Below are 26,876 nucleotides of genomic sequence, written 5' to 3'. Positions count from 1 at the left end.
GAAAAATGAATAGTAAGAACCAGTTTATTTACTGTTACCAGTTGATTTCATGTTGAGGGGACCCGAGTGCTTCAAAAATATATGGGGTGGTAGAGTTGTGGGGGGGGGGGGGTGGGGCGGGGGGGTGCACGAGGACCATATCTGGCCCATAAGGATTGCCACTGTATACATATGGCAGGTTTTGCATTTTCACACTCCACCATGCATTCCCATCTATCTACAGCCAGTGAAGTACTGCATGTCTCGTGCTTGCCACAAAATTATTATACATCTTACCATCAGCCTTGTCCAGTGCACCCAACCTCTTTATAACATAGTACATATGGGATGGTAAATGCATGTGGGATGGAACTTTGTGTGTGATGGTAAATTTTGTTGTGCATAATGGAATACTGACATTCCACAGGCAATGAATGTTTCCCTGTAGAGTTGTGCCTGTGAGGAAAATTGACCATCTTCCCCCACCCGCTCATCCCCAACCACCTTCCCCACCCAATCATGCCTCACAGGCAGGGCCAGCATACAGGGAGCAGAACATTCCATGTCATTGCAGTTTCCCCTTACACAACCTATCGATACCAGATGTTTGCCATTTGGAATCGTACAGAGAAAGCAGAGCACACAAAAACACAGCCGTTTCAAAGGCAATTATACCTCTGTTGCATTTGACAAATCTACAGCTTCTGTACTATTTTGATCAACTTAAAGGATAGGGCAGAAAATATATGCACGGCATTTTGGTTGGCGAATAACAGAGAGGAATCTGCCGAGAAATTACAAAAGCTTTGCAGCCTTCCATGCCATGGAAAAAATGTCCTCACTACATCATTAGTCAAACCATCTGTAGTTCTGCCTTACTCATACCATTGTTATTTCCTGGGAAATGAATTGAAAGCACCCACTGAAGTTGTAGATGGAACAAGTGTTATTTCCATTGCAATTAAAAGGTAAACAACGACTTGTTACATATTTTCCACTGAATGTGACCCACAAGAGCAAGAGGGTGGTAAAAAAATATTTGCTCCTTCTTGATCCAGTCTGTTCAACGACCTCCCCGAGTCAGCACAATACTATCCTTCCGCCCAGGGCTTTGAACATTGCATGATACTAGGGCATGCCCGTACTATATATATATATCTAAAATTATATCCCCCCCCTCTATTTACATGAAATGGTTTGGTCCAAAGCGAACGGCTTGCGAGTACGGTGACAATCCCCCCCTCTATTTACATGAAATGGTTTGGTCCAAAGCGAACGGCTTGCGAGTACGGTGACAATCCCCCCCCCTCTATTTACATGAAATGGTTTGGTCCAAAGCGAACGGCTTGCGGAGTTTGGTAAAGAAATCGCCATAGCGTGCACAAACGCGCAGGAAAGCGAAAGAATCGCAAATTAGTTTTAATTAGTTTTAAAACATAGTTTAACGCCAACATAGTTTGCCAACGTGAAATAAATGAATACGCTCTCAAATGTGCCGTCCGAGGCAGAGTCTGTTCGCCACGTTCGGCACACGTGATAGCTCGCTGCTCTCTGATTGGTTGAATCGTTTTTTGGACATAGCTCGCTAACTACTTGTCCGATTAATATGAAACCTTGAAAAGGCACATCCTCGGGTCCCCAGCAATATACCTGGCAAGTTTCAAGTATATCGGACCGGTAGTTGTCGAGAAACAGCGGTCGCATACAGACACACACACAGAGATTACTGGAATTATAGATAGATGGCGGTGTACTGCTGTTTCAATCCCTATCCATGATATTTTCTTCCTCCATTAACCCTTGAGCTCACACACGCACATCTCGTTTTTTCATTTCTGTTCCTCACAATTATGTCTCTCTCTTACTTACTCACACACACACACACACACACACACACACACACACACACACACACACACACACACACACACACACACACACACACACACACACACACACACACACACACACACACACACACACACACACACACACACACACACGATGTTGTACACAACAACAACAAAAAAAGAATGCAAACCTATTCTGGTGCAGATAGTCACCAGTAGATCTCCAACTGTCTTGGAGTCATCCACCATAACAGTTTTCACCATGCCATCAAGCATGCTGACCTTCAGAGCCCGAAATTTGCGCTTGTATTCCAGCAAGTCCTAGAAGAAAAAAAAACAGATACAAAATAAATATTCATAGATGTATTACACTTCCAAACACAATGCTATAAGTATGTGCTGGTGTAGTTGCAGGTGACAAGTTACATATGTTTATTTATTTTACAACAGAAGGATAAGATTGGTAAACGCAAACTGTAAAAGACAATGGATACTTTCTCCTCGTATTTGTGTGCATTTCCATTGTTATCCTGTATGCGAAGAGCAAAGTGGGGTTTTTTTTTTTTGGTTTTTTTGTTTACAAGATCGAGGCTCGTGTAAGAGCTAACACATTGAACATGAAAAACATGCACAGACACATAAAACATGCAATGAAGGGAGTGGGAGACAAGAGGGGGAGAGAGGGAAGCACACAAGCACAACAACAGAGGAGAACAGGGACGTCGGTAGATCTGTGGAAGGGGGAGGGCTGGGGGAGGGGAGAGGGGGGTTGAGCAATCCGTTCACTTTGTCTGTCGACAGACATCAATCTGTGACCAAGGTAACTTAATTTCAATTGAATTTTACACTTTCAACAATGTAGAACACGAATCGAAACGTGAATCAGAACATGAACTTGCAGTTTAGTTTAGCAGAAATTTGGCTCTGAATTCGGCAAATTGTATGGAAATCTCATCCCGAGCATGCATGTTATTGGAGTAATAAGGTAATTGTTTTACTTTGTCTGCCTGTCTGGAAGTCTAACAAAATTGAAAATCATTCCAAACCGGAAACTTACTGTTTTAGGGATTTTTTTCTCTTTTTTTTTGTATACTACGTTGAGGTTCGTGTAAGAGCCAACACATAAAACATATAATAAAGGGAGCGGGACACATGAGGGGGAGAGAGATGGAAGCACAACAACAGTAGAGAACACGAACATCAGGAGATGTGGAAGGGATAGAGCTAGTGCGGGTACACGGAATAAACAAAAGAACACTACAGGGACTTTTAGGAAAGAAAACGGAATTTGAAGGAGGTGTATTTGGGTTGTATTAACGGGGATAGAAAACATCAAGGCTTTGGATGGGGGAAGATAAGAGATGGTGATGAACAGCTGCTTTTAAGACCGTGGAGGGAGGAATGGGATTGAAGAGTGTGGGAGTTTGTTCCAGAGGCGGAAAAATGAGGAATGAAAGAGTAAAGGTGCACAGAGAGTCTTGATTTTGGCAGTTTCACCAGAACAGCGTTGCTGACAGATCTTGAGTGTCTTGCAGGAATATTTGGGGGACAGAGCACAGACAGAGCTGGGGGAGCTAGGCCCGTGAGGAGTCGGTAGAAGACAAAGACCACAAACCTGCCTGCAGTGAGAGAGTGAAAAGCACTCGGAATCAGCTTCATCGTGGGAGATACAAATTATTCTAAAAGCCTTGGTTTCTACAGCATGAAGTCGAGCTAGGTGAGAGGCAGGAGCACCAGCCCAGAGGGGAGAGCAGTACTCCATCAAGCTGTGGATGAAAGCTTTGTATGTGGTGAGGAGCTCAGTATTGCCAAGGAAGGACATCACACAACGGCGGATGCCTAGTCGACAACTGGCTTTGGAGGCCAGCTTGGAAATGTGGTTTTTCCCATGAAAGATCATGGCAGATAGTGAGACCCAAAAGCTTGAGTGACAGAATTTCTTTGAGAGGATTGTTGAGAAAGTAGAGGGGAGGGTTTTCCAGACGGTCTTTTCAGAGCAAAAGTGAGTGTGAGATTTGTCAGGATTGAAAGACATGTTACATTTGTTTGACAAGTTTGTGATTTTATCCAGGGCTACAGAGAGTGAAGAAGCCAAGAGATGAAGAGGTCTGCCAATCTGAGGGTTGAGTTATGGAGCGACAGAGGGTGTAGTCATCAGCACAAAGATAGAGGATTTTCCAGAGAGTCGGAGAGATCATTCATGAAGACCAGAAAAAGCACAGGGCCCAGAACCCTGCCTTGAGAAACTCCAGCCTGGACAGGAAGGGGAGATGAGAGAATTCCATTTCAGTGTAGCATGGACGGGAGGAAGGGTATGACAAATGAAGACTTGATGGGATGAATCTGTGCATGAGAGAGAGCAATTTACTTTGGAAGAATTCTCAGGATGAGTTGATGTCAGAGGCAGTAGAGATGGGAGACCAGTCCAGATGTTTTATGGCTGCTTGAAGACCCTGCCTGCCAGTCGGCCTGAGTGAAATGCCAGACTCATCGATGCTGAGGAGGCTCTCTGAGAATGGCCAGAGAGATGTCCACTTTAACAAAAAAATGATCAGATGAACCGATATGGAGCAGAAGAAGAAAAGCAAACATTTGCAGGGAAGTTCGTCATGACCAAGTCGGGAAGAGAAGATGCTTCGTTGACTGAGATCAGGGTCGGGAAATTGACAGATTGTATCAGTCCCAATGAGTTTCAATGAGAAGAGAGTTTTTTATGTACAGTGAATTCCGCCACCAGGACAAGGCTCAGGTCTATCATACCGAAGGAGGGAGTAACCAGGGAGAGATACTAAGGAGTCAGGGACGTCTTAAAGGAGGAAAGTTTCTGTTGAGCAGATAAAGTCTTGTTTGTGAGAAGCAACCTGTATAGAGAGATCGGTCAGATTTGAGCGAAGGACACAAACATAAATATGCCATAAAGGGCACAAACAACAGGCATGATGAAACAAATGTAAAGGATTAAATAAGGTGGTGTAAAAAATGGTACATGAATGGTGGTAAACCTCTGAATTTTTTCTCTCCAACCTTTATCCCTTTGAGTACGGGATTTTTTTTTGATAAAAATATCCTGGGTACAGGATTAATTTGGCATTTTGGTACAGGAATGCAACCACGAACTGACGATCTATTTATCGGTATAGTCGATGACGTGTAGTAACGTCATCCGTACACAAAACTTTTTCGCGGGTTGCGGCACTGGACGTCATCCGTACTCAAAGGGTTAAAACATTTATTTGATTTCAATTTAATAATATAATTAAACACCGCAGAATACAAATCGCCTTCTTGGCACTTCCAAAAACCTCCAGCTTAGCTGAATTTGGAAAAAATATTACACCATTCTATGCCATCTCAACTAATCAAATGTGCCACTCACTCTTGCAGAGTTGGGGAATATCGGGATTCAGAAAAAATGGTGGCTCATAGGAAACCCTTCCCATGTCCTTTTTCTTAAGACGACACAATGTAACGTGTTCTATGATCTCTTTACTTTCATAGTTTTAATCATACTAAACTATAGTCACATTTTGGTCCAACGAGAAGGTGGTAAGAGGACTTGATAATTGCGATATTGCTAGCTAAAACTGTATGTTTATAGAAATTCATTACAAGGTTACAATTGTAAAGTTCCTTTATGTCTCAACTGGCATTGGGGTCATCTATTTATTATGAAGCAAAGCTATTTATTATTATGCAAAGCTATAATGTGGAGACAAAGTTTCAATAAGAATTTCATTTCGGGAGAAGGGTTTGTGGATCATACGAGTGCATGCAGGACATAAAAATTTTCTGCCACAATTACGTATAAAATTTATGTGCACTCACAATACAGAAATAATGCCTCAACTTCCTATTACACATTCACAGGCTCCAAACTCCTCTCACATTTCGATTTGCTCCAAGAATTTGAATCGAGTATTTTCATCAAAAATTTTCCAACCTGACCTGACATCAAACAAAGGGATTTAATGCGTATGTGGCCTTCATGTACATATCATATCAAACAGGTCTCGATCAAAGCTGCATTCGCTCCTCAGAATATGACTGATAATGTTTGGATCCCAGACTCAAATCCCATATAAAGGGTGGCCATGAAATGGGGATGATTATCCGTTCTTTGCAGGTTGGTAAGCAACGCTTATTAGCACTATACATCACAATGCATCAATAAGTCCAGTCACTCAAACTCTTGGGTCTCACTCTCAGCCATGATCTTTCTTGGGCAAACCACATGTCAAATTTGACCACCAAAGGTAGTCTCCAACTGGCCATCCTTCTTTGTGCAAAGGCCTTCCTTGGCACATTTGAATTCCATACACCTACAGGGCTTTCAGATGTAAACTAGAACGGCACACAGTAGAGCACATACCTCCGCCAGGCTGAACAGTTTACATTTTGTATCCCACTGATAGGCCGGATCTGCATCTGCACCTGACCCCAAAATCTAATCAATTCGTTCTTGTCACACACCCAACCTGTCCACCAAGTTTCGTCTGAATCCGTCCATAACATTTTGAGATATCGCGCTATATATCGGTTTTAGCTCTATCACACAATGATGAAGAATCACTTAAAAAAAAAAAAACTCGAGTATCTGGATCCAGATCTTCACCAAAATCTAATTATTTCGTCCTTGGAACATACCCAAACTCTCCACTAAATTTAATCCAAATCGATCTTTAACTTTTTGAGATATCCTGCTCATGGTCACACAGACAACCAGACAAATGGACAGGGGTGAAAACACAACCTCAATCCACCTTCAGTGGCAGAGGTGAGAATGGCAAAACAAATTTAAGAAAAAGACAATGCGAACAATCTGAACAAAAGTTTATGAGAAGCTGTACACACGTTGCACTCACCCCACTGCGAAGCATATAGTAATCCAGAGAGCGGTCAGCCTCCAGCCAGATGCCTTTCTTTGGATCCTCATCAGAAAGGAAAAGGCCGTAATCTGATACTGAAAACACAATGGAAAAACAGCTGAGGCAAAATTGACCTTTAATTGTAGCGTACCACACACATGGGATCACAACATTCATGCCACAAGAAAATGGAGATAAAACCAGTTGATTAGAGAGGAAAAATAATCGTCTGTGAAAGAAACAACTAAATGTTGTGAAAGCAATAATTGAGAAGAATAAATAATGTAAACAACTGCTTTATATAACAAGGAATACCGAGAATGGCACTCGGTAGAGCCAGGTTGAACCAGGTTGAACAGTTTACATTTTGTACCCCACTGATGAGCCAGATCGGGATTCGTATCTAAACCAAAATCAAATTGACTTGTTCTTGTCACCTAACCCTGACCTGACTTGTCAAATTGACTTGGACACCATGGAATCTTTAACGTCCACCAACTAATTCTGGCAGACAGGACGCCCGGTTTAACGTCCATCCGAGGGGCGGCATGGACGTCCATGGGACACACACACATCCGAGGGACACACACACATTGATGCATCACCCTGCAGACTGACTGATACTACGGTTAGAGCATTTACCATTGTTTTGGCTCGGCATCTTTCCAAGACTGCAAATAAGCTGAAAGTTACATTTTAATAACATTACTAACTTAATTCCTGCCTAAAATTCAGAAACCTGAACTGTGTTACAAATACTTAAGGGTGAATGTGTGGCAGATGCCCCATGTTGGTGAGGACCTTTGCAGCGAGTACTGGCACAGCATGTGGGTTCACAGCTGTGCAAGTTCAGAACACACGTAAAACTGACTTTTGGATTATTGAAAAAACTGAGACAGGCCTTCAGCCTGGATGTGCTCTCACGTAAACACTGATCCTGACAATGCAGCCAACAGAAGCAAAATTGGTGGGTCAATTAGCATGGGGTCATTTATGGGTCACCATATTTGTGGTGATGCTTTGGCAAATTTTTTAGCTGTTAGAAGTGCACTTCATGGTACAGCTGAGAGGCTGCTCTGCATTCCAAAATTCTGAAACGGAATCATTTAAAATTGCCAGCAGATCTTCTGCATATATGTTCCCAGTTACAAAACAGTTGTGATTAGTTAGTGCCAATACATTTGACAACCACTGCCTTCATGACATAATAGCCATGTAATATTTGTGTATGTAAGCACATGCAAAGAAACACACATAGTCCTTGAGCCAACCGGCCATATTTTGAAGTGAATGCTCCGGCGGGGGGAGTAATTCTCATTATGATTTTCCATTAGACCAATGTCTCAAGTGTCAGAAAAGGTGTGATGGACATCTGAGAACGGTAGCTTAGTGCCCGGATGGACGCCATCTTTGAAACCACCCAGCTCGAAAATGCCCATTTGGTGGGGTACATTGTTGCACGTGTATCTGGACTTCTATACTAGCTATCGATGTGCGGTTGACGACTAAATATACGTCCGATGTGTACCGTCTAAATAAAAAATAATATGAAGCATTTTGTTTTAGATTAATTATTATAAAAATCAATTATCGAAAAAAAATCATATATTTTTCAATATTTTATTATTAGACTTGTACTTTTTTTAGTGAAACAACACTGGTATGATTTTCCAAATTATGCATTGTGCTACACCGTTTATCTGTCTATAAAAATAACTCAAAAACTAAAACATATCATCCACCACGAGTTTACACAAAAAATATATGAAAAGGCATGCACTTTCCACAAACCGAAACTATGTCAGTTGGAATTTCCCGCCGATAATCAACCCACAGAACCCAGTGCCGAAAGTGACGTCAGTCTATTCTATATCTATATTCTATATCTCAGTCTGAGATTTGTTGCGGTGACCTGATTAATTTCTGAGGGGGGGGGGGGGGGGGGGTGGGTGGCTTAAGAACTAAAAGTGAACATGTTAGATGGCGCCACATACAACTCTATTATAGAGTTGTATTGTGGCGCCATCTAACATGTTCACTGACTTGGATGAGTATGTCTATGTAAGCTGGCGAGCTTTTCGGATATCGGAGTAATCTAACGTCAGTCTTTTTGTTCTTTCAGCTGAGATGGCCGGTGTCGAGGCGAAACGGGCGAAGATTGAACCTGAGTCCGGAACGTGCATCCTGTGCAGCAAGAAGTCGCCACTCTCTGAACTAAGCAAGGCAGCGGGCAACAGTTCTTGGAAGACATTGTGTGACGCAGCCGCAGTTAGAAACTTTTATCCAATTCTAAAGCTAGTCCAAGAAGGCGCAGTTGAACTTCCTAATATTCCAATATTATACCATAGGGCTTGTAGATCAGACTTCACTCACAAAAACCACCTAGCTACTTTGACCAATGCAGCTAGAAGTTCTTCAGTTGATACTGGCGATGCGGTGCGATGGCGATCATCACGGGAAGAGACAGGATCAACTTCAACGGTCTACGATGATAAATGCATTTTTTGCCAGCGTGCTTCAAAATTCATAAAAGGCAGTCGTACCCGTGAAACAGTTGTCTTGGCTGTTGAACTTCGAGCAGATAAGACAATAAGAGATGCTGCGACAGCTCGCAATGATGAGAGAGTTTTGGCATTGACTACACGAGATATGGTTGCAGCTGAGGCTCACTACCACTTCTCCTGCTATAGAAACTACACACGGCCCCAAAAACCTCAAGTAGAAACTGACATTGAAGATAATATCGAGAAAAAAGAAATGATACGATGTATATTCAATTTCATTCGCACTGACTTGTTCTTGAACCCGAGGATTGTTCCAATAGTTGATGTTGCAACAGATATCCTGTCTTCAGATACATTTTCAGTTGATGTTCGTGACTCCATCAAGAAGAATCTGCAGCGCACATTACAAAGAGAGTTTGGAGAATCGCTCATCTTCTTCAATGTGAAACACCGTGTATACTTGATGCCCGATAATCTGACAAAGCGAGAGATTGCTGCAGAGTGCGTAAACCTGAAAGCAGAAGTGAAAGCATTTGAACGAATGGACGGTGAAAGTAACATTGTGTGTGCAGCTACTTCACTGGGACACCAGATCAAAGATGCTCATTACAATGAACGTTGGCCGCCTCAGCCAGCAGAACTCACTTCAGATTACGTGAAGATACCAGATTCTCTTCGTGTATTTCTGCATACTTTGATTTGCGGGAGTGGGGGTAGCTCTGCACGTGCCGACACACTGGTATGGTCGATGGCTCAAGATATCATCAATGCTGTACACCGGGGTACCATCAGAACATCGAAGCATGTCCTACTTCCGTGGGTCATGAAAACGCTCACCGGTAATACAGAGGTCATCAGAATATTGAATCGACTCGGGCACGGATGTTCGTACACAGTTCTGGAAGAAATCGAGACAGCGCCATGCATAGACAAATTAGCAAGTGTGGAGAAAGATACAGTACCACTTCCGTCACATGTGCACCCTTCGGTCCCGACTGTATTAGCATTCGATAACATCGACAGGCTAGAGGAATCGCTGAGTGGTGGCGGAACATCGCATCGCGTCAACGGTATCATCGTCCAACCGAAGTCGCAGTCGTGTTTGCCGCCCCAACCTCCATCGGCAGTATCCAAAGCAGATAAGAAGCGATCTATCCCGTCATCCAGCGATTTAGTTCCAATATACAGCGGTGGGAAACGAGAGGGCCCACCTGCAATCAAGCCTGCAGATCTTTCTGACACTCTTGCAGGCGCAACATCCCTTGCGCAGCGCCGAAATCACGTATGGATTATGACTCGCATGCTGGAACCATGCGACCAGACAATCAGTTCGTGGACTGGTTTCAACATCATGACTAGAGATCGTGTTCAGGTGACGGAAGATGTAGTTGGCTACCTGCCGACTATAAACGCGCCTGCCACAGATATGGCAACAGTGCAAGAAATCCTCAGAGAAGCTCTGAACATCATGTCATCACTTCAGCTTGAGCGTATACCGGTGGTGCTAGACCAGGCACTATTTGCTAAGGCGACCGAAATAGCATAGAAAGATGTCGATCGATATGGAAGAATCGTGCTCATGATGGGGAACTTCCATACCATCTGTAACTTCATGTCGAGCATTGGGAAAATGTTTGGAGATGCAGGCCTTCGGGATGTAGCTGTTGAGTCAGGAGTAATCGCTGAAGGTTCCATCAACAGGGTTCTGGAAGGCAAGCAATACAACCGTGCTGTGCGACTCCACAAGTTGATGTACGAGGCACTAATGCGCATCATTTGGAAGGGCTTCCAGGTGTGGATAGAAAGCAATCATCCTGACAAGGAACCCCAGATTCGAAGCACTGACCTCAAAATTCGCTGGGATCTTCGTGGAATGTACCAACAGACGTCTTCAATAGCATTCAGGCCTTCACGTGTCAGCTGTACGCCAAGAACACGAAGATCGTCGGTGTTAATTCGCTCCGTTATCACATGTTCTGTGCAAAGAAGGGCCAGATCGAATCTGGACAATTGCCGCCTTGTGAAGACTCCTTGATGCAGCATACGCTTAGGGCCAACTATCAGGCGGCTATCTGGCGACGCAGCCTTGAAAACCTACCAGACGTCCCAACACCATCAGCAGGACATGGTTGGGAACTCGATGATGGCGGTTCGCTCACAATCCGATGGATGGCGGGTCTACCAGCTCCAGATGTCGTCTTGAATCTCATCTCATGCACATGCAGAAGGACGTGTCGACCGTCAGATTGCTCCTGCATACTGAATGGGTTGAAGTGCACTGTTGTGTGTAAGCTGCAGGGATGCTCCAACATGGTGCAGGATGATGCTATCGTGGCTCAGGATGCCAATGACTCTGATGGCGACTCTGATGATTAACTTTGTGTGCACTGTATATTGTATAGCATATGTTGTTCTCTATTATAATGCAGGCCAAATTGCCTGAAAATCTTTATAGACAGATAAACGGTTTAGCAAAATGTATAATTTGGAAGATCATACCGGTGTTATTTGACTAAAACATGACATGTTCAATGATACCTCCGCTTGCTTATTAGGAATATACATCGTATGGTGTTAAAATCAGCTCCATACGTCTTTCCAAACTCTAGTAATGAATAATTAATATAATTGGCGGCCATTTTGAAATCCAAGATGGCCACCAAAGTGCAGATTTCCTATGTAACAATTTCCGCCTGCTTATTAGATATCGTATGGTGTTAAAATCCTCTCCGTACGACATTCCTAACTTGCGTTATCGTCAGAATAGATAATGCCAGCGGCGGCCTAAGTCATTTTATGCCTCTTTACATTTATTTGTTGTAAACTCGTGGTGGATGATATGTTTTAGTTTTTGAGTTATTTTTATAGACAGATAAACGGTGTAGCACAATGCATAATTTGGAAAATCATACCAGTGTTGTTTCACTAAAAAAAGTACAAGTCTAATAATAAAATATTGAAAAATATATGATTTTTTTTCGATTATTGATTTTTATAATAATTAATCTAAAACAAAATGCTTCTATTATTTTTTATTTAGACGGTACACATCGGACGTATATTTAGTCGTCAACCGCACATCGATAGCTAGTATAGAAGTCCAGATACACGTGCAACAATGTACCCCACCAAATGGGCATTTTCGAGCTGGGTGGTTTCAAAGATGGCGTCCATCCGGGCACTAAGCTACCGTTCTCAGATGTCCATCACACCTTTTCTGACACTTGAGACATTGGTCTAATGGAAAATCATAATGAGAATTACTCCCCCCGCCGGAGCATTACTTTTGGTCTGGCTCAAGGACTAACACATGGATACTGTGAGACCGGGTAGGTCGCTGTTCCATCTCCTGAAACCCACCCACTTGTGGAGATAGCAGTTAATAACTCACACTCACACACACACACACACACACACACACACACACACACACACACACACACACACACACACACACACACACACACACACACGACGCTGACGTCATGCACATAAATTATACCAATACATCACCTCCAAACTAGGAGGCATCCGTGTGGTACTCAAGTCTTTGCAGACTGAGATTGAAGCTCTATGGTCACAAATAAACAAAGGCAGAGATGTCGATCAAGATTTCGCCCTTATTATGGGCTCATCAGGACAACATACTTCTGATCGTTTATTTGTGACCAAACTAAGCCGCTAATAAATACAGATTGAACCCCCTAACTTGAGAAGGAAGCAAGGCACAGATTGAGTCTCACCTCAGCAATTGCTGCACAACCTGTTAGCAACAAGTGTCGCCTGCCACGCTGACACTGTCTCTGCCCTGCTCATCACCAGTTAGAAGGTTTGCAGTCAGGAATATTAAATTGAGCCAAAGAAGCGCACTGACCTTATGACATGACACTGAAGCTTATGGACCCAGGCTTTGGATAATCCCTTGGCTTCTCCTGAACCAAACTAATCGTGCCAGTCACATTGCTATTTGTAAAAACAGCATTGCTATGTTTATCAAAAAGCCCCACTGAGGTTCCTTTGTTAAATGTTTTTTTAATTGTAAATTTGGAGTTGTGAAATACAAACTATTCAAAAAGTATTTCTATCAATAAAGTAATCATGTCAGATGTCAATAGGCAAACATTCAGAAGTCTCTCTCTCCTGAAAAATTACATATATACACAATATACATATATACACATACATACGTTTATGGGACGAACTCAAAATTCCATACACATACAAAACACATTGTTAAGTTTATGGGGGGTTGGCAATGAAATACCTTAGGGCCAGGTAGGATTGTATAGGTAGTGTGCTCCGTATGTCATGTAGCCACCTTGATGTACATAAGTCAGGTCGGATGTCGCGTAAGGTTGTATATTTGTCCCCCTGGTGAGGGGTAGGGCTATGTTAATTAGGTAGGGGTTAAGGGTAAATCCCCTGTATGTAAATGCTTCTGTGATTTTTTTCCCCCTTTGTTCCTTATGACACCCACCACACCAGCCATGCACGCCAGACCTATACTAAAAAGACCATATAAACCACCAGAACCAGGACATTCAAATGCCGCTGAGGCCACCAGCCGAGTCATTGTCAGGGACAGCGGGAGGGGCTATGGGGCCCCGCCCCGAGGGGTGGTGATTGGTCCGGCCAATGGAGCGATGAGATGGACTATTTGATTGGAGCATGCGCGGACGTCATCGGATGACATGGGAGACCAGGGAACAAAAAGACTGCGTCCCGGCATTTTATTTTCGTGGCAGGCGGTCGCAGATCGTGAACTCTTGGCACTAGGTTTTCAGTACGAACGAATGTATAGTGCACTCTTGGACGCTCTCTGGCTTTGTGGATGTGATCACGGGCAGATGCATTCTTTCTATTGGTCCGGGCGATTGGTGCGAGCGGACTCATCCTTCGCTTACCTCTCCTTGGTGCTGGCTTCATGACGGCGGCGCTTGATGCCGTGTGCGCCTGAAAGGAATGTCTGGGCTCGGGGCAGCCGAGCGAGGAGGACGCGGGAGGAGCTCGGACCTGTTCGCTTGCGTTGACGTGGCTGTGAACGAAACTTCGCGCCAAGGCGGTGTTTTCCCGCCCATTAACTCGGGGACCCGTGCAGCAGCCGACTGGGTTTGAGGGCCGCTCAGAGCTGAGTACACACAAATCCACATGCAATTATTTTCCATTTATTTATCCCCTTGTGTTGTTTTACGAGTCTGTATGGGAGTGCTCCATTTAGAATTTTGGTTTTGCCATGCATTACTTGTCCTTGGCATTATTTTTATTAAATAATTTATTTGTTGAACATTCATTCCTTGCCCTGTCCCGTTTAATTGTTGGTGGTTTGGAAAACCCGCTTCGCGCCCGTCCGTCCAGGTAAAAGCTTTGCTACCCTCCACTAATCCTCGCGCGTAGAAAGAAGGTCTGCCATAGTTGACTGAACGCCTTGGAGGAAAGCTCGATCAGCTATTCGTCCCCAAGGGTGTTAACCACCGGGAACACGACAATATACACATATATTACATATATTATATGAAGAATGGGATTTAAAGCAAGAAAGTCGAGGAGTGTGGTCGTGAGATGAGGAGTGGTGGATAACATGCACAGGTTTGAGCTGGGAGGGGAGGTGGTTCCATCATTGGTGGAGGCCCCTGTGAAGAGTTTGGGAAAATGGTATACAGTGGAGTTGAATGATGTGGGAAGGGTGGAGGAGGTGAGGAACAAGCTTTTGAGAGGTTTGAAGAGGATTGATGGATGTGGTTTGCCAGGTAAGTTGAAGGTATAGTGTTTGAAGTTTGGATTGATGCCACGAGTATTGTGGTCATTGATGATGCATGATATTGCGATTGGGCATGTGGAGAGGATGGATGTTGTGGTGAGCGGGTTTATGAGGAGGTGGTTGGGAGTGCCACGCTGTTTGACGAACATTGCCTTTTATGGTCAGGGTGGAAAACTCCAGTTTCCCTTGACATCATTAACTGAGGAATTTAAGGTGGTGAGGGTGCGGGAGTTCATGATGTTGCGAGAATCAAGTGATGCAGTGGTAAAGAATGCTCTCCCAAAGAAAAAGGGAAGTCGGAAGTGGAATGCAAGAGCAGAGGTGGACGAGATAGAGGAGCGGTTGCAACAGGAGGAGGTCATGGGGATGGTACAGCATGGGAAGCATGGCTTGGGGTGGATGAAGCATGAGCGATGGGGAAAGGCATGTGTGAAAGAGAGGAGGAAGATGGTTGAGAGGAAGGTGAGAAGAAAGGAAGAGGAGGGGAGATATGTGAAAGCAGTCGGTCAGGCACAGCAAGGTGCTTGGACGAAGTGGGAAGGTGTGCGGGTGAGGATGTTGAAGTGGCAAGAGATTTGGAGGATGGAGCCAATATTGTTGAATTTCCTGTTGAGGGCGACGTATGATGTGCTTCCGTCACCAGTAAACTTGAGATTGTGGGGGTTGTTGCAGGAGGAGAAATGTTATTTGTGTGGAGGTGTGGGAATGGTACAGCATGCACTGAGTGCATGTTCAGTAGCATTGGCAGCAGGACAATACAGGTGGCAAAATGATCAGGTAGCTGGCAGTGGTGGTGCAGATGGTGCAACAAGAGGTGCTGAGGTCGAGAGAAAGAATAGTGGAGAAGGAGACTGATGGGGGAGAGGTGTGGTTTGTCAAAGAGGGCCAAGTGGTAAGAGGTGGAAAGAGGAGGAGGTGGAAAGCAAGAGGGCTGTCAGATGCTTGTGATTGGCAGGTGGTGGCAGACCTAAAGCCACAATTAGTATTCCCAGAGGAAATCTGTGTGACAAGGTTAAGGCCTGACATTGTCATTTGGTCAGGTGCAACAAGACAGGTCATCTTAGGGGAATTGTCGGTACCTTGGGAAGAGAACATGGAGGAGGTGCATGAGAGGAAGAGAGGAAAGTACAGTGAGCTGGTGGCAGAGTGCAGGGAGAAGGATTGGCGAGTTTCATGTCAGCCATTTGAGGTGGGGTGTAGAGGGTATATTGGCAATTCCTTTTCTGCATTTCTTGCTCGGCTGGGAGTGTGTGGGACAGAAAGGAGGATGTGTGACAAGGTGGCCCAGGTTGCCTTGAAAGGCTCATTTTGGATATGGAGGAAGTTTATGGAGGCATGTCGAACGGTGTAGGTTGGTTGTGTGGTTTTTTTTTTTGGTTTTTTTTTGTTACTATTATTATTTCTTATTTTGTGTATATGAGTGAGTGGGTGAGGGGGTGTGTTTTTGCATGAATTTTTCCACGAGTGTGTTTTTGTATGTTGAGTGGTGTATGTTGTAAGCGTAGGTGGTTGGTTGGTTGGTGTTGTGTGTGTGTGTGTGTGTGTGTATATGTGTGTGTATGTGTGTGTATGTGTGTATGGGTGTATGGGTGTGTATGTGTGTGTATGTGTGTGTATGAATGATCTGGTGTGTTTTGTTGGTGAGTGGTGAAGGGTATAAAGGTGGGTGTTTGAGTGTTCCACCATGTTTGTTTGGTGCTGTGGATTCTGGATGCGAAGGTGTTGTTGTTGTAGTCTGCGTTCGCACTGGCTGGGGGTGGAGGTATGTATGCATCCAGGTGTAGTTGCTGCATGTGGATGTGTATATGCCCCTCCTGGCCCACCTTCGCTGACCGTATCGAGGTTGAAGGGCCGAAACGGGATGATGCTGAGGACTTCGACTGAGGACCCGGTCAGTGCGGCACACTTGTGGCCAGGTGTGTTTTGAACTTACACACACACACACACACACACACACACACACACACACACACACACACACACACACACACACACACACACACACACACACACACACACACACACACACACACACACACACGTGGATACTTTGAAAGGCTCCATTGCAATGCTGAAACCCACATATGGAGATAACAAGCAACACACAAACACAGTTTTATATTATTTTTCTTCAAAAATCTGTTCCTCAAAACAAATGCAACTATTTATTGAACAGTAATCGTTGTTCCAAAAGCAATCAATTAACATTTAAAGGAAGTTATCAATTTATACAAATTCCACAACACCCTATACTTAAGTTCATTGTAATTGCAAAGCTCAAAACAATTGTACATCTCAAATAAGTTATATATAATGTTGAGTAATATATAAACGATTGCCAAATTTTCCGACTGCCTGAATTGGCTTTGTTCTTCATCGAGGTTTCTGTGCACAGCTTCTCCAAACAATGGGTCCACAATCCCGGGCCGTATTGTTAGATGCACGACCTCAGCAGTGTCCATACAGTCAGTCAATCTGGCAATGCAATCTCACTTTCAAACCTTATACCCACGGTTTATCGCTTTCCCTCGAGATGTTTACCTTCCTTGCTGGAGGCTTTCATGTATTATCATACATTCATATCCTTATCGCACATTCCACTCCAGAACAATATACATGCTACCTTAACATTATCAGTGAATACATGCACCATGCCTCACACTTTTACACGTATAATACCGTAGCACATCCATTTGGCTTACCACTGAATCGAGCCATTATTCAAAGACGAAAACTAATTTTTACATGTTCCCTCCACATGCCATACCCTGCTCCCTCTTAACAACTGAAAATGGATGCGTTTGAATGCTTCGTCAACAGTGTTTTTACCGTTGCTATTAACTGTATTTAACGAATTCCATTTGGTGTCATTGTGCGCCCCTTAAGAACACCCGTTTCAATCTGCTAACGGGAGTTCCCTGCCTTAGCATGTACATCTGACTTGCCGTTTCAATGTGTTGAACCATGTTGGAAGCCTAGGCCCGGAAGCATATGCGTGACCATGGTGATTGCAAGATTTTAGCGACCAAATGGGTCACTGGTCTTGCTCAGCATGACATCACTCTTTCTCACTGCTGCCAACAAAGTTTCAGGATGATTTGCAGCCAAATACCGATGTGGTGCTGCTATTGTCATGAGAAACATCAGATCGCTCCATCCCACCACCCCCACCACCTCCACCTCCTCCTCCTCCTAATCTGTCCTTGAAATGTCCAAGGTCTGTCTTTCTTTTTCTCTCTTTTTCTCTTTCTCTCTCTCTCTCTCTTTTTCTCTCTCTCTTTCTCTTTTTCTCTCTCTCTTTCTCTTTCTCTTTCTCTTTCTCTCTCTCTCTCTCTCTCTCTCTCTCTCTCTGTCTCTGTCTCTGTCTCTATCTCTATCTCTGTCTCTCTCTCTCTCTCTCTCTCTCTCTCTCTCTCTCTCTCTCTCTCTCTCTCTCTCTCTCTCTCTCTCTCTCTCTCTCTCTCTCTCTCTCTCGTCTGCCAGCACTGTTTCTGGAAAAATTGGCTTGCGTTCAATTAGAATAGTGAGCAGGGTCACAAAGATTGTATCCCAGACTTTTTTAGATTTAAACATTGGGTGGAATGGGGTAAATGAAGAAGTAGACTTTCGTTTAACCTTCCCTGAACTCTCAGTCACTGCCCAGGAACAACATGGTGTGTTTTCCTCTCACAGCGAAGAATCCAGTGTGTTCCACATCATGGGAAAAAGGGCAATGTATAGAATTTGTCTGGAGGTGTGCTTACCGGGCTGTGCAGCACCCTTAAGGAACAAGTGGAAAGAGTCTTTACCTGCAGGAGCATTTCTCACTCCAAATTGGGATGAAATGTACAGGAGTCCTACTGTTGGACGTACAGGAGACCTAAATTGGAGACTGGTCCATCACGCCCTGGCCACACAGGTGTTAGTTCAGAAGTTTAACCCTGCTGTGTCTAATTTATGTCCTTTTTGTGGTAATGTTGAACATTTGTATCATGCGTTTATTGAGTGCAAGAGATTGTCATCTCTGTTTCTGTATCTGAGCCGAATCTTTTGTAAATTCAAAATTGTTTTTTCTGTTACAATCTTTGTTTATGGACTTGCATGTAATACTAGGAAAAACTCTGTGATTTTTCTTTTGAATTTTTTGCTTGGAATTGCTAAGCTTGCGATTTATAAAACCAGAAAAGCCAGATTAGGTAGTGGAAAAAATGAAAATGCACTTTTTTGTTTCATCGGGATGGTGTCAGCACGTATAAAGCTCGAACATGCTTATCATGTAAACATGGGGAACCTTCTTGTGTTTGAAGAGTTATGGGGCATGGGGGGTGTTTTGTGCAAATGCATTGGAAATGAGGTTGTGATTTGTATGTGAAGTGGAGTTGGAATACTTTGGTTTTATACTTTTATAATAAAAGGACACAAAAGTCTGTCTGTCTGTGTCTGTCTGTCTGTCTGTCTGTCTGTCTGTCTGTCTGTCTGTCTGTCTCTCTCTCTCTCTCTCTCTCTCTCTCTCTCTCTCTCTCTCTCTCTCTCTCTCTCTCTCCCTCTCCCTCTCCCTCTGCTGCAACAGTTTTGCCTGTCTCTATTATAAAAGATTGCTGTCAGTTTGAGCCATTTTTCCCATAGAGGGCCAAACGGATCTTCATCAAACTTTCAGAGGTTCATCACTGAGTACCCGGGAGTGTTTAAAATATTTTTTATAACATTTTGAAAAAAAGTTGCTATATTTATTGATATATTTTTAATCGCTCTGCAGTGCCTAAGCCTTTATAGCTATGGTATAGGTGATATTAAAAATCCCTGACACCATTCCTTAGTCGGTCTAGGGAAGTGGTTTTAAACCCCACAAAAAAAATAGAAGAAAAAACAAAATTTGATTTCTTCAAATGCCAACAGGATTAGAACAGCACAGGGTACCTGTGTTCGTATATAATAAAAACGTCGGATGCTAATAGGCAAGCACAATAACATGATGTTTGTTGAGAAAATGTACCATTTCCCAATACAAAATAGCATTCCATTCATTGCCATGCTCTTTCCAGAGCTCACTTGCTGTCAAAACAGTCACTAGACAGAAGAAAAAAAAAACACTAGTTTTCCATTGTTCTGCCCAATGGTAATCCTGGCATGCATTTGGAACTTAGCCACGCATACAAGAACATAACGGCTGACTTCTTTCAAAAGGCACCAGGGATCTTTAACGTCTTATTAGCAAATGGGACACCAAGAATGTTAGCAAATGGGACACCAAGCTTAACATCCCTCCAAAATAATGGCACCTGAATACAAACTGTCATCCCGGTGATTTGCAGGCCTTGCCTGCAAATCACCAGGATGACAGTTTGTATTCAGGTTTGGGAATCAAATCGAGACTAATCAGCTCAAAAAGGAAGTTCACTACTTCAGAGCTACTCTCCTGCCAACCCAAAAACATGCTTACCTTATTGATAGAAATACTTTTTGAGTTTGTATTTTTGAGTTTGAGTTTGTTCAGTTTGTTCAAAAAACATTTTGAGTTTGTTCAAATACTAAGTAGTTTGTATTTCACAACTCCAAATTTACAATTAAAAAACGTTTAAAAAAAGGAACCTCAGTGGGGCCTTTTGATAAACATAGCAATGCAATGTGACTGGCATGATTAGTTTGGTTCAGGAGAAGCCAAGGGATTATCCAAAGCCTGGGTCCATCAGCTTCATTACGTACCATGCTGACATTCGCAGAACACATGGCTCACGAAACGGCTGAAAATTAAAATAACTCACAAATCTCAAAATCAATCTGAGCTTTGCAAAAAAACAGTCATCATTCAAGGCTTGCACTATTGCAAAATGAAATAACAGTTTAGACTCGCTGCATGCCAGACACTACATCTCCAAGAAAGGGAGATAAGGATAAACCATCAAAAACAAAATTCTCCTTTACATGCATCACCGACTATCACGGATAACTGGCTGCATGGAACAAATTTCTTCATCAATTCTGGTTCCACTCCAATCAAGTAGGGGGACATTGGAAAATGTACAACTCTGTGCATAATACGCAGATATCGGAGTAATATAATCAAATGAATTACTTGTTTTGAAATAGCAGAAAATAGTTATATGTGCTCTTGCCAACCTTAAGAAATGTGAACCAACAATTTAGTCAGATTGAGTAACCTTCCTCCCTTCCCTCTTCCATTCATATTCCTTTGAAAGTAGGAAGATTAAAAATAATTTTTTTTATTTAAATGTGTCGTCACACAATTAATTTGAGCAGCATCATTGCGCACCGGGAAATAGTGATGCTCATCTGTTTTGAAAATATTTACACAGCCTAAGTGTTCAAATAGAATTGTTTTGATATATTTTAGTTTACTGTTTTTTGGAGGAAATAATAGCGAGTTCAGACTGTTTCACCACCAGCCTAATCCCCTTTTCATCTTACTACAATTCACCAAATGTCTGTCTGTCTGTCTGTCTGTCTGTTCCCAGGTACCGCAAAAACAGCTGAACCGATCGGAACGAAATTTTGGGTGGGTAATCCTGGGACCCCCTGGAGTAAAATAGACTATATTATTTTTCCAATTAGGAAAATTTTTCCAATTTTCCAATTTTCCAGTTTTTCCAAACAAGATGGAATAATATTTACCAATATGAACAGTGATGTGGCTTTTATTGAAATTCTACAAATACTGTTTAGATTGTGATGAGTTGCGTGCGATATGATTTAACGGATGTTTATATAAATCGTTTAAAATAAAATAAAACCCTTCAATTTCTGATATTTTGCCTTTTCATTTGGGCCTCACAATTGAAGCCCCGCCCAATTGAAGCCCCGCCCATTTTGTACCATTGCTAGTAATGTTAAATTTATTATTACCTCAGCCATCGACAGTGGACGCAGGTTATGTTATCTGAAACCAGATAATGAGGATGTTTTCATTTTTTAAGTGATCATTCATAATTGAGAGATCGTGCCAAAAACGATATATAGCATGATATCTCCAAAAGTTGTGGACGGATTCTGACAAAACTTGGTGGATGAGTTTGTTAGGTGACAATAACAAGCGGATTAGATGCAAATCTGGCCCATCAGTGGGATACAAAACAAACTGTTCAGCCTGGTGGAGGTATGCACTTTACCGAGATGAAATGAAAACAGTCAGGAAAGTTAACTGCTGAGTGGGCAGGGTGGGGGGAGGGGGGAGGGGGCAGGAGGGACGTCAAGCAAGTGAGAGTGGAGAGGAAGAAGGAGAGGAAATGGGATTCAATTCGCAAAGTAAGATGGCAGCAGGGAAAAGAAGGAACAAGGGAATGGAAGTTTATTCTGTACTAGTTTTGTATAAACGGTTAACATGAATGCGCAGTTGCCAAATGCAAAATCTGAGCAAAAATATTTCGAAACACTTTCATTTCAAGTTAAAAACCTCATGCATTTCCTGACATTGCAACACTCCCCTTCCTCCACCTCTTCTCTTTCTTTTTTATTTTGCTCTCAATTCAGAAGCATTCATTTTTCAACCTAATGAGAAATCAAAGAGAGCTAATCCAAATTTTGGAAAGCACAAGCTTATTTAACACAACTAGGTGGGTTTCACACCCAGAATAACTACAAAGATAAGGCTTGGCAAAATTATGAATAAAAACTACAAGACTAACTATAAAGAGCGACTGACATATTTTATGTAATAATATACCTTCTGCTGACTGGGCCTCAGGTACCCGGTCCCGGATTGCCTTGCAGGCATCCCAGATGATGGTAGACGGTTCAAACTGCATCGTTTTCACCACATTGCAATGGCGGACACAGATCTTGAGTGATAGGGCCACCATGATGTTGATGGCTTCACAGCAAAACTGCAAGAATACGTGAAAAAAAAGGAACAAGCGACTGAGAAAAATGCTTCACAGGCAAATAATGTTCTCGCAAAACTCAAAGTTCTGACTCGAAGCTCAGTTTCTCACAGATGATTACAATGCCAGGAAGCATGTGTTATTATACAAATCAAACTCGGGTTTCACATTACCCCTTCAATGTAATGGGGACTCATCACATGTTCCTGGACTTAAACCAAAGGCCTTTGCCAACTTTGACCATCAAGTATGAGCTTTACATGAAAAGTTGAATCATGGATGAGTCAAAGGGTACGTTGTTAATCAGGAAGACCATGTAATGCTTCAAATTAGCCATATTTAATGGAGTACTGTATCTAAAATGGCAATTAATACGTTGTGTGTTACACATGATACCCATTTGTGAAATGTGTGTCAAAGGGCCACCACTCGTCCATTTGACCTTATAGATGTAGGCTGGTGAAAGGACCATCATTTAATACATGAAGAACAAATAGTAGGATAAAACAAATGTGAAAACGGTGAGATGCATTAATTTTAAAAGCATGTGACCATACACCAATCCGAAACACTTGTGGTTACAGACAGACAAAGAGACAGTCACACAGGTACATGCTTACTCAGGCACGCACAACAGACCGGGATCTAGATGGGTGGATATGCTCTCCTCCTCATGAATATTTTTCTTTATGAACATTATGCAATATTCATTATTATTTCGTCAATTTATTTAAAGCGATTGGCACCAAACTTCACCTCAATCGACAGAGCCTTCACAGCACGCCTCATCTTATCTTTGGGAAGCATCTTTGAAAGACGAAGAAAAAATGCCAAGAATGAACACCAATGGCACAAAGTAGAGTGATTTAACAAAGACAAATGAATAAAACGTTGAGTCACGGGACCACTCCAGCTGGCTAAGTTGGGCATTTCTGTAATCCCTGCTTAATCATAGCTCAGATTTGAATATCTCATTTGAAATTGAAATCAAATTTTACCGATTTTCATAATGACGAGTAAATTCAGAAATAATATCCTCTGAATGTATTACACTGCAATTCAACCTTCTTCTTCTTCTTCTTCTTGAACTGCCAACATTATCCCACCTTTCTTGTGGGTCGGCCGGAGGAGGCTTGGCCTGAGTCTTCACGAACCGGCTGGCTAGGCCTGACTTTTGACTAGTGTGGGCAGGAATTTGTAATTCGGCCATGGCTCCGGCGATAGCTCACCAATTAATCCCAACTAGCCTGGGTTTGAATTGATGTGAAATTTATATTGATCTTTTGATCGATGTGAAATAACCCACGGTATGTTTCGCAAAAAGTAGGCAAGTTATCGCCAGCACCCTGAAAAAAAATACAAATTCCTGCCACCTTCCGTTTGAATGGCAGGCTTGGAAAGGAAGTCCATGACAGACTTTGGCCATAAATGCTCACAGGCAGACCTCACTAAAAGGTGGGGATCAAATCTAGCCATTGAATAACAATAATAATAACAGCAGCAACAGCAACTGAAGGAGATCAATTATGTTTTTTACGGCGCTGCCCTATGGGTTTTTTTACGGCGTTGCCCGTCTAGAACAGTGTTTGTCCATCTGTATGTCCTCAAACATATACCAATCAGAGCTGAGGGTCTGGTCACATGACAGGATGATGCGATTACATCTGATGTCATTACGGCAGTACGGCGGCTGACTCCGCACACCACCATTTTAATTCCAGTTTCGTTCAGGCCGAACACATCGTTGAACCTGTCATATATCACAATCACCATGCTCTACCTTTACATTTTTCATTCAGTCTGAAACACAAACAAAGCAATTGTTAAAACGACCATGAAATATCAAAAGCATCGGCGTTACGGGTCTTCCAACAATACGGTACGTATAGGCCTTAGGCTTCATGCCTCACATTTGGACGCTTCGGACAAATTAAGCCCAGGTTTCTTAATACAGTAGTGTATCGTTTCAGTAGTATTGTTTTCGTAATAATAATAATAATAATCATAATAATATAGTAAATAAAGTCATAACACTTTAATCCCAATGTCGTGAATGGAAAGTTGATGGATTGAAGCGGTGTATGGTTCATGAATCAATGATAAGCGGAGTAACCGTGGAAGTAAGGAATTAGCCTCGGTTTTTTAAAATAGTGATATAATTTTCCTAATAATGATAATGTAACATTAATATTATAATAAATGTAATCATAACATTAATCCCTTCGTAGTGACTGCAAAGTTACTGGAGGTTAAAATATATCTTCTATATATTAAAGTAGCGGTGGTTTTGTGTCATGCTACGTCATTACGTCTGTCTTCAACTAAAGTATAAAACAAGCCTGGCTACGACGCTGTTAGACTTTCGGTCTTGTTTTTAAAGGGTAATACAGAGGAAACTATCTGGTTTGTTGATTCGCTCGAAATTTATTAATAAATGGCACTTTATGTTACATGTGATAAATAATATAAACATATTAAATCTGGCTGGAATAAGGGCTCTAAGGTGTCTAACCTGGGTTTGAATCTCGACCCAACTATAAACTGCCATCCTGGTGTTTCACAGGCAGAGTGGTTCATAAATGTGTGTGTGTGCTCCATCCATCGGAAGGACATTAAACTAGGCGTTAGCTGGTGGTTATTAAAGACCCCACAATGTCTTTCACGAAGAGTAGGCGAGCTATCACCGGCACCCTGAACAAATTCAAAATTCCTGCCCTAACTATATACTGCCGGGAAGGCAATGGCAAACCACCCAGTATAACACTAAGAAGGCAATGGCAAACCACCCAGCCAAGAAACTGCTTCCACAGCCAACACGGATGCTCTAACAGAGCATGGAACATCAGAATCAGAATCTGGAATACTATATTCAATGTCCCCTATCTTAACAAGCTACAATACACAGAAAGCACTAACTTGTGTTAAACCTCTATACATTATCATTATTACATTACATTATGACTTTACAAGTCCAAATGAGAACAAATGTGGGTCAGAAACTGCCTGAAGATTGGTAGGAGAAAATTACAATTATTTGTGATTATGTGATTATGACATCTTGGGTATTGAAAGCATGGGGAAAAAATCACAGAAGAGACAATAGTTAACAGCTTAAAGAAAATTCTTCCCATCAAATGACGCTTCGGATAAATTAGATGAAGATGATGATGTGACGTTGGTGATGAACCAATGCACTGAGAGCTGTTGGAGTTATTTCATTCTGATACCGAAGTTTGAAGGGTTTTCTAAAAGTGACATGCAAGTTTCACCTCAGGACATTATACTTTTAGAAACCAAGTAATGTTTCAATTTTGTACATACCTTTGGTTGATTGCTTGCAAAGCAGCTGCACTAAATAAACAAATTGTTATAAACACTACAGGTTTTTTAATCAAAATTTTTGCATCTGCATTTTTATTGTTAATTACCACTGAAAAGTGTTTCGAGAAAAGATAGAAAGCAACTAGAACGCCACTCAGTAGAGCGCATACTCCCGCCGTGGGTGGCCGCTGCTGAGCCCTATCTTCCAATGGTAAAAAATTCCTGGATCCAGAATAATATCCTGAGCTTCACCAAAAACGAATCAATTCTTCCTTATCCCAAGGGCAATCATCCCACCAACTTTCATCCAAATCCGTTCAGAACTTTTCCAGATATCTTGCTCACAAACACACGAACATAGGAACACACACACACACGGACACGATCGAATGCGTTACTCCCTGGCGGGAGTAATAAACCTGAAATGCGCACAGCCAGAACCAGAATTATTTATTTGGTCTGGGAAGCCCATGTGAGGTTTCTTCTTCTTCAGCCTCACAACCCTGGGTGAATATGCGATCTTTTAAAGAAAAGTTGGAATTTTGCCAAATCTGTTTTATTCGTTTGTTAATATACCTCAGCCATTGACAAATCTAGAACTACGTCTTTATAAGTTCATCAAATACTGACACCGCAAATGACATTCGCTGAGCTAAATGTTGATATCTTCGTCTGAGGTTTAAAAAAAAAAAAAAAAAAAACAGTTTTAAAGTATTATACATATCAAACGATACATTTTATGAAACGGCGAAACCTAATACACACTTTGGTGGTTTTAAAATGAC

General features: G+C 42.4%; 1 protein-coding gene across 2 annotated transcripts in view; it reads right to left on the bottom strand.

The window, feature by feature from the left end:
• The window catches only part of LOC137420825 (talin-2), a 432,847-nt gene that overhangs the window by 283,336 nt on the left and 122,635 nt on the right, over window positions 1–26,876 (bottom strand). For both annotated transcript variants that reach the window (XM_068106240.2, XM_068106243.2), the window contains exons 3-5: window positions 22,614–22,773; window positions 6,692–6,789; window positions 2,021–2,150 (exon numbers count right to left, since the gene is read on the bottom strand). In XM_068106240.2, the coding sequence (XP_067962341.2) occupies window positions 2,021–2,150; window positions 6,692–6,789; window positions 22,614–22,749 (364 nt within the window). In that variant the 5' untranslated portion in view covers window positions 22,750–22,773. The remainder of the gene's footprint in view (window positions 1–2,020; window positions 2,151–6,691; window positions 6,790–22,613; window positions 22,774–26,876) is intronic.

Source organism: Myxine glutinosa, chromosome 2 (genome assembly GCF_964187855.1).
Source record: "Myxine glutinosa chromosome 2, kmMyxGlut1.1, whole genome shotgun sequence".
NCBI classification, from domain to species: Eukaryota; Metazoa; Chordata; class Myxini; order Myxiniformes; family Myxinidae; genus Myxine; species Myxine glutinosa.
This window is presented reverse-complemented; position numbering and strand designations above follow the sequence as displayed.